Genomic DNA, 13860 nt, shown 5'->3' with positions numbered 1-13860 from the left:
ATAATAATCATCCATTAACTGTCGTTTAGTTGATTAGTGAACCGGATCCACATAATCTTTTAGATCTCAAAAAAAGGCCTTTTTCCATAATTTGATTGCACAATTTAATGTAAACCAGGGGTAGGCAACCCGGGGCCCTCCAGCTGTTGTGGAACTACATTTCCTATGAGGCAATGCAAGGCTGGCAGTTACAATTACTCCTAGAGGCATGATTGGACTTGTAGTTTTGCAACAGCTGGAGGGCCACAGGTTGCCTACCCCTGATGTAAATGAACCCAAATACTGTATATTGACTGTTTGTGTGTGTGTATATATATATATATATATATATATATATATGCACTATATTACCAAAAGTATTGGAACACCTGCCTTTACACGCACATGAACTTTAATGGCATCCCAGTCTTAGTCCGTAGGGCTAAATATTAAGTTGGCCCACCCTTTGCAGCTAAAGCAGCTTCAACTCTTCTGGGAAGGCTGTCCACAAGGTATAGGAGTGTGTCTATGGGAATGTTTGACTATTTTTCCAGAAGCACATTGGTGAGGTCAGGCACTGATGTGGACGAGGAGGTCTGGCTTGCAGTCCTCGCTCTAATTCACCCCAAAGGTGTTCTATCGGGTTGGGGTCAGGACTCTGTGCAGGCCAAGTTCCTCCACACCAAACTCTCTCATCCATGTCTTTATGGACCTTGCTTTGTGCACTGGTCCAAATCATTTGGTGGAGGGCAATTATGGTGTGAGGTTGTTTTTTGGGGGTTGGGCCTGGCCCTTTAGTTCCAATCAAGAGAACTCTTAAGGCATCAGCATACCAAGACATTTTTGACAATTTTATGCTCCCAACTTTGGGAACAGTTTGGGGATGGCCCCTTCCTGTTCCAACATGACTGCGCACCAGTGCACAAAGCAAGATCCATAAAGACATGGGTGGGGTGGAGGAACTTGACTGGCCTGCATAGAGCACCTTTGGAATTATATAGAGCGGAGACTGTGAGACAGGCCTTCCCGTCCACATTAGTGCCTGAGCTCACAAATGCGCTTCTGGAAGAATGGTCAAACACTCCCATAGACACACTCCTGTGAACAGTCTTCTAAAAAGAGTTGAAGTTGTTATAGTTGCAAAGGGTGGGCCAACTCAATATTGAACCCTACGGACTAAGACTAGGATGCCATTAAATTTCATGTGCGTGTAAAGGCAGACGTCCTATATATACTGTTTTGAAAGAAGCCATTTAAAAATTCCGTTGGTCATAACCAAAGTGACTTGTATTACCAGCAAACCAGAATAAATGATTTGATAAGATGGTCTAACCATTGAAGTACTATAATGGTGAAAGCTAACCTCTTTATTGTTGTAAACACATCACAGATGTGATCCCGTATTTGCAGCACCTAACTGATTCATGTAATCTTGTGGCAATCAAGTATATTATGGTGTGGTGCAAAGTGGAAATCGGTGCTCCAGTCAAGTTGTAGCGTTGATGCGCTTGCACACAATGATGTGGTTTGTTGATAGGTCACAAGTGGAGCCAAAGATGCATCTTGCCTTTTTATACAATCTAGACCAAATTGTCCGTAGTCATAACAATTCTGATCACATACTATTCTATATGGGTGATTATTTTTTCTATCTCTGAGACTACAGCCATGGAAAAAATGTGAAATAGTTTATAGTACAAAGAATGGATAGAAATGCTTGTTTAAAATTTATGAGTTGATTTTGTACATTGCCACTGAGTCATCACAGGAAATCTTGAAGATAACATTCATCCTTTTCTGTTGGGTTTGTAGAACCAAAATGGCTTTGAGTGTTCCATGTGGCAAATAGTATTTTGATATTATGCACATCAATATGATGGCTGTTTTAATAAAAGAAGGTCCCCTTAATATTTGTCATCACAAGTCTCATTACTCTTGGAACGCATTTGTGATTGAAACAGTATTATTCAAGTCTAAAGCTTGAGAAAAATAAGATTTCCTTCAGATATCACTGGATTTGTACATATCTGAGAGCAGTCTTGTGATTGGTACATTGCCTATTGTTTTCTTGAAAAATACCTCTTCTATTGTTGACGGGCTGATAGACCGTAATGCTGGTAGAAGCAGTAGGAGTTTTCCAAAACGGCAGGGCTGGGTTGGATACCTGTGGAAAAAAATCAAAGACTAATTGATATTTGCTTTTTTTAGTTCAGGTTTTAAATATATTAAGCAAAAACTAAATCAATGGTTGATATTGTTGAATGGCTTTTTATTTCTGGGGAGGCAAAACTCTGAGAGAAAGAAAAAAAAGGGAAAGTGTTATATAGACCCTCCCAAATATCAAACGGCACAAAAAGAAAAATGGAAAGCTCCAGGTGCAACTCCCCAATTCAATCAAAAAGAAAATATGCAACAACAATCAAAAGAATAAACAAAAATGATTTAAAGATGATCAAAATCAGTACAAAATTATCACCACAGAAATTAAAACAGAAAGGTTTATTAGAAAATTCATTACTATGTTGATCATGGGTGGAAGGAAGAACCAGAGAAGGAAAAATATAGGCAGATTAAAGTTTAGCTTTAAAATAATAATTGGCAAAAGTCTGTTTTTTTATCCTGTCAATGCGTTTTATTGAAATGTTTGTGTTTGTCACAGAAAAGAAACAAAAAACAAAGGGTACATTAAAACAATATCCTTTGCATCCCACCCGCCCCCACTCTCGAAACAGCCTCAATAGACCAACTTATGATAAGAATAAAGTCATTCACATTTTCCTTCATATAACACAAAAAGTAATGTTATACCCCATCAATGTCTAGAGCTTGGCAAAAGTTACATGTTAAATGGACTAAAGTTGTTTCACACAAGGATCTATTATAAGCCCAGTTCTTTTCAATCCTATTAATAACCCAGTGGATCAAATGGGCCTTTGCTGCACATTGACAATTAAACTCTTCTGTAGCCATTGTAGGGATAACAACAACTGGTCGCAGGTGGCCCAAAATTAAAACTAGTTGATGAAAAGTAGTGAGTAGTCAAAATGCATCGCAATAATCCTTTGCAAAGCCCTTCAGGTGAATTTTTATAACCCCCAAAAAAGTAAATAAAATATAATAGGAGTAACCACATTCTAAATGATACTATAAATTGTATTATTAAATAATTAGATACCCATCAATAATATTGCCTCCTCACTATAACAAAATTTGTAACCAACCGCTACTTTTCATTAACTAGTTATTTATTTTTGGTGCTCTATTAGGCATCATGCACAGTGGGCATTTAGCCTCAGTGCATGAGACTCTGGAGTTTAGGTGAGGGTATTACGTATAGGTGCACCATCCAGCCCCACTGCTGGCAGTCTGTCAAATGTGAGAGGCTACTTTTATGCCCCAGTAGAAGTACCTCTAGTACGAAACATGTCAGGTACATAGCGTGCTAGGCTAGATATACCACGCTTTTTTTTATCTGATTGTGCGATTACGTCTGTACACATCTTGAGTGATGTCCTGTCCTGCTGGTGTGACGACTACAAACATCTTCCCTCTGGAGTTCCTACTGGGATTTCTCATCACGGACCCCCTTGGATGTGGATGCTGGTGAGCACTGCTTGGACTGTGGAGGTTCGGTTTGGAGGATCTGCTTTGGAGGATAATTCCATGCCCGATTGACCCACCGCCGTACGGCGTGTGTATCCACGCTTTGGGGTAAGAGTACCCACTCCCCTTCTTTGATGTGGATGCACATCCCAGAGTGTTATGTGTGAAGTCATCCTTATTATATATATTCCAGAATGCTATGTGTGAAGTCACCCACATAATGTTCACCTGACATTTTGGCACGTAAGAAGGATCATACTTTCTACTTTCTTCAGAAAGACTATATTGTTTGCTTTGATGAACTTTTGTGAACATTCTTTTACACCTTGATTACATCAGCTGAGCATTTTGGTCTGATTAACACTGTGTAGTTTTTAGACGGATTATGCATCTATGCGATTATATTTGCATACACATTGTTTCACATGTAATGCCGCGTACACACGAGCGGACTTTTCAGCATCAAAAGTCCGACGGTCTTTCCGACGGACTTTCAACTTACTTTTGACGGACTTCCGACGGCCTTTTGAACGAATGGACTTGCCTACACACGATCACAACAAAGTCCGACGGATTTGTACGTGATGACGTACAACCAGACTAAAATAAGGAAGTTCATAGCCAGTAGCCAATAGCTGCCCTTCGGTTTTTGTCCGTCGGACTAGCATACAGACGAGCAGATTTCTCGATAGGAACTGGGTCCGGCGGAGTTCCGACGTAAAGATTTGAAACATGTTCCAAGTCTAAAGTCCATCAGATTTTCAACAGAAAAAGTCAGCTGAAGGTCCGATGAAGCCCACACATGGTCGGATTGTCCGCCGGATTCGGTCCGTCGGACCAGTCCGGTCAAAAAGTCCGGTCGTGTGTACGCAGCATTAGGAGCACTTTTTAGCACTTCACTATATGTAATTATTACTCACGAGTTTTCTTTAGTGAATGTTTTACCCCAAGGATCACCTTGGGCGATTTTATATATATACTTGTCGAGTGCTGCATTTTTTCCATTTTTTCACTTTTCACAATTTTTATCATTGTTGATAATGATATGCTGCTCTTTCTTTTGTTGTTTTTTTTTTAAATATAGGATAGCGCAACTTTGTTTTATATTTCTAAATGTGAGAGGCTGACAGCTGCCATGGCTGGATTGTGCACCTCTGCGGTACTTGTGTTTAATGCAGTATGCGCCCAGGGACAAAAGCCTGGACTGCTCTGTATACCGTCCCAACTGCAGCAGTGTTCAGCTTCTCATAGAGCTTGACAGCCTGCTGGTAGTGGGGTTGGATGGTGTGCCTATACCTTCCACCCTCCCCTAAGCACCAGGGCCTCATGCATTGGGGCTAAACACACAGTGTGCATAAGGTCTAACATTTTGAAAAAAAAAAGGTTTTCTTAATTTCTGTCAGTAAATTTTGTAAATAAGTAATTTTTCTCCTTCACTGATGGGCGCTGATGAGGCAGCACTGATGGGCATTGATAGGTGGCACTGATGAGGCGGCACTTATGGGCACTGATTAGGTGGCACTGATGAGGAGGCACGAATATGCTGCACTTATGGGCACTGATAGGTGGCACTGATATGTGGCACTGATGAGCACTGATAGGCGGCTCTGATGGGTGGCACTGGTGGGCACAGATAGGCGGCACTGGTGGGCACAGATAGGCGGCATGGATAGGCGGCACTGTTGGGCACTGATGGGCATTGATGGGTGGCATTGAAGGGCAGCAGTGATGAGCATTGATGGGCAGCAGTAATTGGCATTGATGGGCAGCACTGATAGCCAGCACTGACTGGCATCACTGATGGCCACCGATTGCTGGCACTTTTGGGCACTGATTGGTGGCACTTGTGGGCACAAATTGGTGCCAATTGTGGGCACTGGTTGGCACTGATTGCTGGCAGTGGCATTGCAGGCACTGGTGGCGCTTAATTGTAATCAGGGCACTGATGATCGGTGCCCTGATTACATCCCCAGATGTCCTCTGTGAGGAGATGCCGCTGATCGGCTCTCCTCTCCTCACACTGTCAGCGTGAGGCGAGGAGCGCCGATTACCAGCATCTCCATGTTTACATGTGACCGGCTGTGATTGGACACAGCCAATCACATGGTTAAAGAGCTGCGGCTGTTTACACAGATTGGGGTTGTGCCGTGTCCTAGCAACATGGCGCGGCCGCGATCGCCGCGCTGCGCATCCCCAGGGGCGGGCAAGCGCGGTCGTTCTGGGAGGCCTCCATATGACGTCCACCCAGAATGAGAGCCGCACCGCCCAGCCGTCATTTGATGGTGGGCAGGCAGCAAGTGGTTAAACACACATGAATTTTAATGGAATCCCAGTCTTAGCCTGAAGAGTTCAATATTGAGTTGGCCCAACCTTTGCAGCTATAACAGCTTCAACTCTTCTGGGAAGGCTGTCCACAAGGTTTAGGAGTGTGTCTATGGGAATGTTTGACCATTCTTCCAGAAGTTCATTTGTGAGGTCAGGCACTGATGTGGACAAAAAGGCCTGGCTCACAGTCTTCCCTCTAATTCATCCCAAAGGTGTTCTATCAGGTTGAGGTCAGGACTCTGTGCAGGCCAGTCAAGTTCCTCCACCCCAAACTCACTCACCCATGTCTTTATGGACCTTGCTTTGTACACTGCTCAAAGACATTTGGTGGAGGGGGATTATGGTTGTTTTTCAGGGGTTGGGCTTGGCCCCTTAGTTCCAGTGAAGGGAGCACTTAAGGCGTCAGCATAGCAAGACATTTTAGACAATTTCATGCTCCCAACTTTGTGGGAACAGTTTGGGGATGGCCCCTTCCTGTTCCAACATGACAGCCCACCAGTGCACAAAGCAAGGTCCATAAAGACATGGATGAGTGAGTTTGAGGTGGAGTAACTTGACTGACCTGCATAGAGTATTGACCCCAACTCGATAGAACACCTTTGGGATGAATTAGAGCGAGGACTGCGAGCCAGACCTCCTCGTCCACATCAGTGTCGGACCTTACAAATGCGCTTCTGGAAGAATGGTCCAACATTCCCATAGACACACTCCTAAACCTTGTGGACATCCTTCCCAGAAGAGTTAAAGCTGTTATAGCTGCAAAGTGTGGGCCAACTCAATATTGAACCATACGGACTAAGACTGGGAAGCCATTAAAGTTCATGTGCATGTAATGGCAGGTGTCACAATACTTTTGACAATATAGTATATATATATATATATATATATAAATATATATATACTGAGCAAAATTAAAAAACGCACTTTGTTTTTTGTCCCTATTTATCATGAGCTGATCACAAAGATCTACGACTTTTTCTATGTACACAAAAGGCCTATTTCTCTCAAATATTGTTCGCAAATCTGTCTAAGGCTCGGTTCACACTGGAACCGGCTGCGGATCGCACAGGAACACTGTGCGCCCCTGTCCTCCGGTTCAGGGACGAATCTCTGCCTGAATTCAGCACTGAAATGTAGCCAAAGACGCACAGATATTTCTGTGCAGTGCACTCGGCAGCTGCCTCAGAGATATGTGAATTGGCTCCATAGAGAGCCGGTCACATTTTCCTGCTATGCGAATTGGATGCGAAGAAATCCGCATCCGGTTCGCATAGGTGTGAACCCAGCCTAAATCTGTGTTATGGCTCGTACACACGATCCGAATATCGTATGACAGATCGTACAACCTTTTTCGCTTAATAGTCACATGTAGAAATTGAATAGGTAAATAAAGTCACAAAAATTCTTGTACGACAGAAAAAAAATCAGAAGTGATGTCATGTGCATTAGTGAGCACTTCTCCTTTGCCGAGATAAGCCATCCACCTCACAGGTGTGGCATATCAAGATGCTGATTAGACAGCATGATTATTGCACAGGTGTTCCTTAGGCTGGCCACAATAAAAGGCCACTCTAAAATGTGCAGTTTTATCACACAGCACAATGCCACAGATGTTGCAAGTTTTGGGGGAGCGTGCAATTGGCATGCTGACTGCAGGAATGTCCACCAGAGTGGTTGCCCTTGAATTGAATGTTCATTTCTCTACCATAAGCCATCTCCAAAGGCGTTTCAGAGAATTTGGCAGTACATCCAACTGGCCTCACAACCGCAGACCACATGTAACCACACAAGCCCAGGACCTCCACATCCAGCATTTTCACCTCCAAGATCATCTGAGACCAGCCACCCGGGCAGCTGCTGCAACAATTGGTTCGCATAACCAAAGAATTTCTGCACAGTCAGAAACCGTCTCAGGGAAGCTCATCTACATGCGCGTCTTCCTCATCTGGGTCTTGACCTGACTGCAGTTTGTCGTCATAACCGACTTGAGTGGGCAAATTCTCACATTCGATGGTGTCTGGCACTTTGGAGAGGTCTTCTCTTTGCGGATGAATCCCGGTTTTCACTGTACAGGGCAGATTTTAGACAGCGTGTATGGCATTGTGGGGGTGAGTGGTTTGCTGATGTCAATGTTGTGGATCGAGTGGCCCATGGTGGCGGTGGGGTCATGGTATGGGCAGGCATATGCTATGGACAACGAACACAGGTGCTTTTTATTGATGGCATTTTGAATGCACAGAGATACCGTGATGAGATCCTGAGGCCCATTGTTGTGCCATTCATCCATGACCATCACCTCATGTTGTACCCATGATAATGCATGGCCCCATGTTGCAAGGATCTGTACATAATTCCTGAAAGCTGAAAACATCCCAGTTCTTGCATGGCCAGCATAGTCACTGGACATGTCACCCATTGAGCATGTTTGGAAAGCTCTGGATCAGCGTATACTACAGCGTGTTCCAGTTCCTGCCAATATCCAGAAACTTCACGCATTCATTGAAGAGGAATGGACCAACATTCCACAGGCCACATTCAACAACCTGATCAACTCTATGTGAAGGAGATGTGCTGCACTGCGTGAGGTAAATGGTAGTCACACCAGATACTGACTGGTTTTCTGACCTCCGCCCCCCCCCCAATACAGTAAAACTGCACATTTTATAGTGACCTTTTATTGTGGCCAGCCTAAGGCACACCTGTGCAATAATCATGCTGTCTAGTCAGCATCTTGATATGCTACACCTGTGAGGTGGATGGATTATCTCAGCAAAGGAGAAGTGCTCACTAACACAGATTAAGGCTCGATTCACACCTATGCATGTTGCTTTTGAGCGTTTTTGGAGGTTTTTTTTTCATGCTTGCCACGTTTTTGAGCAGCGTTTTTGCCGCGTTTTTGCCGCGTTTTTGCCGCGATTTGCGTTTTGCGTTTTTTTTTTTTTTTTTTTTTTTTACAGTTTTTTTTTACAGTCTAAAAAAAAAAAACAAAAAAACAAAAAAAACGGCAAAAACGCATCAAAACGCATCAAAAACGCTGCAAAAACGGTGCACTTGCGTTTTTGATGCTTGTCCATTGAAATCCATTACATGCAAAACGCTGCTTTTTGCATGAAAAAAAGTCCCCGACCCTTTCCAAAAATGCAGAGAAACAAAAAAGCATTGATGTGAACATGTTCCATAGGAACCCATGTTAAAAAATTCCCGTGCATTTCTGCAAAATGCAAAATGCATCAAAAAACGCGCTAGTGTGAATGGAGCCTTAGACAGATTTTGTGAACAGTATTTGAGAGAAATAGGCCTTTCGTGTACATAGGAAAAGTCGTAGATCTTTGCGTTCAGCCCATGATGAATAGCGGTAAACATAAAAGTGTTGCGTTCATAATGTTAATATAAATTTATTTCTGAGAATTTATTAAAGCAGTATTAAACCCAAAAGCAAACATGTATTGTATTGTAGCTTAACAATTCTCAGATGTGACGTCTGCATTAATTTTCTTTTTGTTTTAGGCTTTCTTTCTTCTATTTTCATCTGGTGATCCAGCCAGCAACTCTTCAGCAGAATAAGTCAGTTTATATGTATGAGACAAACCATTTACCACTGTCAGGAGTGCTTAAAATGGTCAGCTTTTATTTATTCATGTAAAACCTTTATCTCAAAAGGAAAAGCCTGCTTTCTGTAGCTAATTAGAAAGTGTGAACTGGAGTTTGTCTTCAATTTGTTAGTGTATTTAAATCTGCTAATACATTTATCACTACCCTCCCCCTCCTAGACTGAAAAGGCTGCTGTCTGCTGGGCTTCCTTTTCTCTTTCACCCGGAGTGGTGTCTCATCAATGAAGGAATTGTGTTACTGGCCAGATCACCAGGTGAAAACAGAGGGAAAAAGCCTAAGAAAAGAAAACTGATACAGCCACCACATCTAGTAATTGGTAAGCTGCAATATGTTGCACATTTGGTTTTGGGTTTAATACCGCTTTAAAGTATGACTAAAGGCAAAACTTTTCTTTTAGTTTTGGATGGCGTGGCGAGGAATTAGAACACCTGTCAGTTTTCACCCTATCTCTTTGTCCTGTTTACCATTATCATTGAAAGTGAAAGTAAAAGAAAATCCCAAATTTTGGGTTGTCCCCAGAAAAGTAATAGAGGGGAAATCTTCCAATGGGGACACTAGTTCTGGTGGCCTTGGGGGTCCCTAGGAAATTCCTTTAATTTGCAAGGATTTCCTCTCACTTCCTCTTTGGCTTTGGGACAATCTCCACAATGGGATCTGACAGGGGTTATAACCCTCCCTTACTCTATCCAAAATGAAAAAAAGATTTGCCTATAGTTCTACTTTAAGTTCTGCTACATCTTTGGGTCAATCATTAGTACCTCTTCTTTTTCCTATATGTTTTTTTTTTTTTTAGCATACACAGCACATTGCTGGGTTCAAGAAAGTGGAATATAAATGCTGCAGATGTTTTTGTTCCCGTTCACAAGAGCTGTTGTTGCAGAGACCACAGCAGATAATCAAGTAAAGATTATTTTCATTTAGTAAAGGTAAGTAATGTATTTACCTAGTATGTATGTAGCTGTTAAGAGTGAGCTGGGCCTCATCTTGTAGGGCTGCAATGGCTGCAGCATTTCTTAAACTTCTCAGTTCGGAGCCACTGTGTGTTGGTACTGCAGAAGAAAAATAATTTATTAATGCACATAATTAAAAGCATTAATTGATTATATAATGTATAATACAACAAAAAAATGATCCACATTTACTGTATAGAGCATGATGGATGAATCCTCCTTACAGCAATACATTTGGTTGGGTTCAATTGCTCAATGAATTTAAAGTGGTTGTAAACCCACTTGGAAAAAAAAACAAAAAACTAACACCTGCAAGACAAAGGCATAATGAGCTAGTATGCATAGCATACTAGCTCATTATGTAATACTCACCTGAGATCGAAGCCCTCGCACAGCACACGCCAGCGACATTTCTCCCCGGAGTTACTTGCGGGTAGCGAGGCTCCGGTGCTGTGATTGGCTGGTGCCGCAATTATGTCACTCCCGCGAATGCGTGCGGGAGGCGCCGCTAATGGCACACTCACTGAGGCAAAGGCACATACATGCTATTGCTTCAGTTTGCTTCAGTGCGCATGTGCCGATGATGTTGGCACATGCAAATACAGGGGATATCTCCTAAACCATAGAGGTTTAGGAGATATTCTGGGTAGCTACAGGTAATCCCCATTTTAGGCTTACCTGTAGCACAAAGTGGTCTGTAAGGGTTTACAACCACTTTAAGGCCCCTTTCACACATGCGGACCATTTGTCTGTTTTTCATCCATCCGTTGACGGATGAAAAACGGACATCAATGCATCTCAATGGAGAAACAGATGTAAATGGATGATCATCCAGTTACATCTGTTTACATCCACTTCCGTCAACATCCTTTTTTTGGAACGTATCAAAGCCCTATTTTTCTTCAGTTAAAAAAACGGATTAGATGAAAAACGGATGTAAATGGACAAACAGTCCGTTTTTTTTTTTTTTTTTTTTTGAAAGAATGACTCAGATGTGGTTAAGGATTCTAGCTGGCAGATGTAAAAAACTGATGTAAAAATGGATGAAAACTGATGACAAACTGATGTAAACTTCATATGTTTTTTCTTTAAAAAAAAAGTGACTGAACTGATGAAAGGAACGGTCCGCATGTGTGAAAGGGGCCTTAACCACTTCCATACCGGGCCTATTCTGGCACTTCTCTCTTACATGTAAAAATCATAATTTTTTGCTAGAAAATTACTCAGAACCCCCAAATATTATATATGTTTTTTTAGCAGACACCCTAGGGAATAAAATGGCGGTCATTGCAATTTTTTATCTCACACATTTGCGCAATAATTTTTCAAACGCATTTTTTTGGGGAAAACAAAAACTGTTTCATGAATTAAAAAATAACAAAAAAAAGTAAAGTTAGCCCAACCCTTTCATGACTAAGCCTATTTTTGAAATTTGGTGTTTACAAGTTAAAATCCGTATTTTTTGCTAGAAAATTACTTAGAACCCCCAAACATTATATATATTTTTTTAGAAGAGAATCTAGAGAATAAAATGGTGATTGTTGCAATATTTTTTATCACACGGTATTTGTGCAGTGGTGTTTTAAACGCAAATTTTTGGAAAAGTGACACTTTCATGAATTTTAAAAAATCCAAACAGTAAAGTTACCCCAATTTTTTTGTATAATGTGAAAGATGATGTTACGCCGAGTAAATAGATACCAAACATGTCACCCTTTATAATTGCACGCACTCGTGGAATGGCGACGAACTACGGTACCTATGAATTTCCATAGGCGACGCTTTAAAAAATTTTTACGGTTACCAGGTTTGAGCTACAGAGGAGGTCTAGGGCTAGAATTATTGCTCTCGCTCTGACGATCGCGGCGATACCTCACATGTGTGGTTTGAACACCGTTTACATATGCGGGCGCGACTTCCGTATGCGTTTTCTACGCTGCGCGAGCTCGCGGGGACAGGGGCACTTTAAAAATTTTTTTTTTTTATTTATTTTATTTATTTTTGTACTTTTATAAATTGTGTTTAAAATTTTTTTTTTTTTTTTTTTACTTTTATTGCTGTCACAAGCAATGTAAACATCCCTTGTGACAGTAATAGGTGGTGACAGGTACTCTTTATGGAGGGATGGGGGTCGCTTCCGCGTTTACAACAAGGAGGCTGGAACGAAGCCGCTCACAGCTTCATTCCAGCCCGCCCCCAGCCGCCGAAGATTCACGATTGGACACCGGGCCTCCCGATCGCACGGAAGGCCCGGTAACAGCGGCGGGAGGGGGGGGATGTCCCCTCCCGCTCCTCCGGTATAACAACCGAGCGGCTTTTAGCCGCATCGGTTGTTATACTCGGGTAGCCGATCGCCCGCTGAAAACAACGGTACCGGGATGATGCCTGCTGCTGCGGGCATCATCCCGGTATAACCCCGGAAAACCGAGTACGCATATATGCGTACAGTCGGCGGGAAGGGGTTAATGTTGAAGATGATGTTACTCTGAGTAAATAGATTTTTAACATGTCATGCTTTAAAATTGCGCACACTCATGGAATGGCGCCAAATGTCGGTACTTAAAAATCTCCATAGGCGACGCTTTGAAAATTTTTACAGGTTACCAGTTTAGAGTTAAAGAGGAGGCCTAGTGCTAGAATTGTTGCACACACTCTAACGCATGCAGCGATACCTCACGTGTGGTTTGAACGGCGTTTACATATGTGGGGGGGACTTGCGTGTGTGTTCGCTTCTGAGCGCAAGCTACTGGGGACAGGGGCGTTTTAAATTTTTTTTATTATTATTTTTTTATTTTACTTAATTTTTTATATTTTAAAACTTTTTTTTACATTTTTTTTATCACTTTTATTCCTATTACAAGGAATGTAAACATCCCTTGTAATAGGAATCTATTGTGACAGGTCCTCTTTATGGAGATAAGACCCCACATCTCTCCTTCAGGCTGGTAAGCATGAGATTGAGAAAAAAAGTTCACCGATTTTATGCTGACAGCCGCGATCGCGGTTTTGTTGACATCCGGGAACCCGGCGTGATGTCATAGCATCGCGCCCGGGCCTCCAACGGTCATGGAGATGACTGGTGACCATCTGGTCACCGGAAATCTCTATCGTCGTCATCTGGCGCCGATGACACGGGAGAGCCCGGAGAAGCACCGGATGGTGGCGGGAGAACGATCAAGCGCTGGAACTGCCGCTATGATTGTTCTTATTGTGCACAGAATCGCCGGCTGGAAAGAATGATATCTGAATGATGCCTGTAGCTGCAGGCATCGTTCAGATATCCCCGCACAAAGTCAAGGACGTCATTTGACTATGTGCTGTAGGGAAGTGTAGTTTTCACAAATTTGCAGTGATGTCCTATCATAGTGTTTCTTGTTCTAACAATGTTGAG

At 42.4% G+C, this 13860-nt stretch overlaps 1 protein-coding gene across 1 annotated transcript in view; it reads right to left on the bottom strand.

Annotated features, from left to right (window-relative positions):
* Positions 1-1133: 1133 nt before the first annotated feature.
* The window catches only part of NR2E1 (nuclear receptor subfamily 2 group E member 1), a 93319-nt gene continuing 80592 nt past the window's right edge, over positions 1134-13860 (bottom strand). Inside the window, exons 8-9 of the mRNA XM_073627038.1 lie at positions 10463-10568; positions 1134-2143 (exon numbers count right to left, since the gene is read on the bottom strand). Of these exons, the coding sequence (XP_073483139.1) occupies positions 1981-2143; positions 10463-10568 (269 nt within the window). The 3' untranslated portion in view covers positions 1134-1980. The remainder of the gene's footprint in view (positions 2144-10462; positions 10569-13860) is intronic.

This window comes from Aquarana catesbeiana, linkage group LG04 (genome assembly GCF_042186555.1).
Source record: "Aquarana catesbeiana isolate 2022-GZ linkage group LG04, ASM4218655v1, whole genome shotgun sequence".
Lineage (NCBI taxonomy): Eukaryota > Metazoa > Chordata > Amphibia > Anura > Ranidae > Aquarana > Aquarana catesbeiana.
This window is presented reverse-complemented; position numbering and strand designations above follow the sequence as displayed.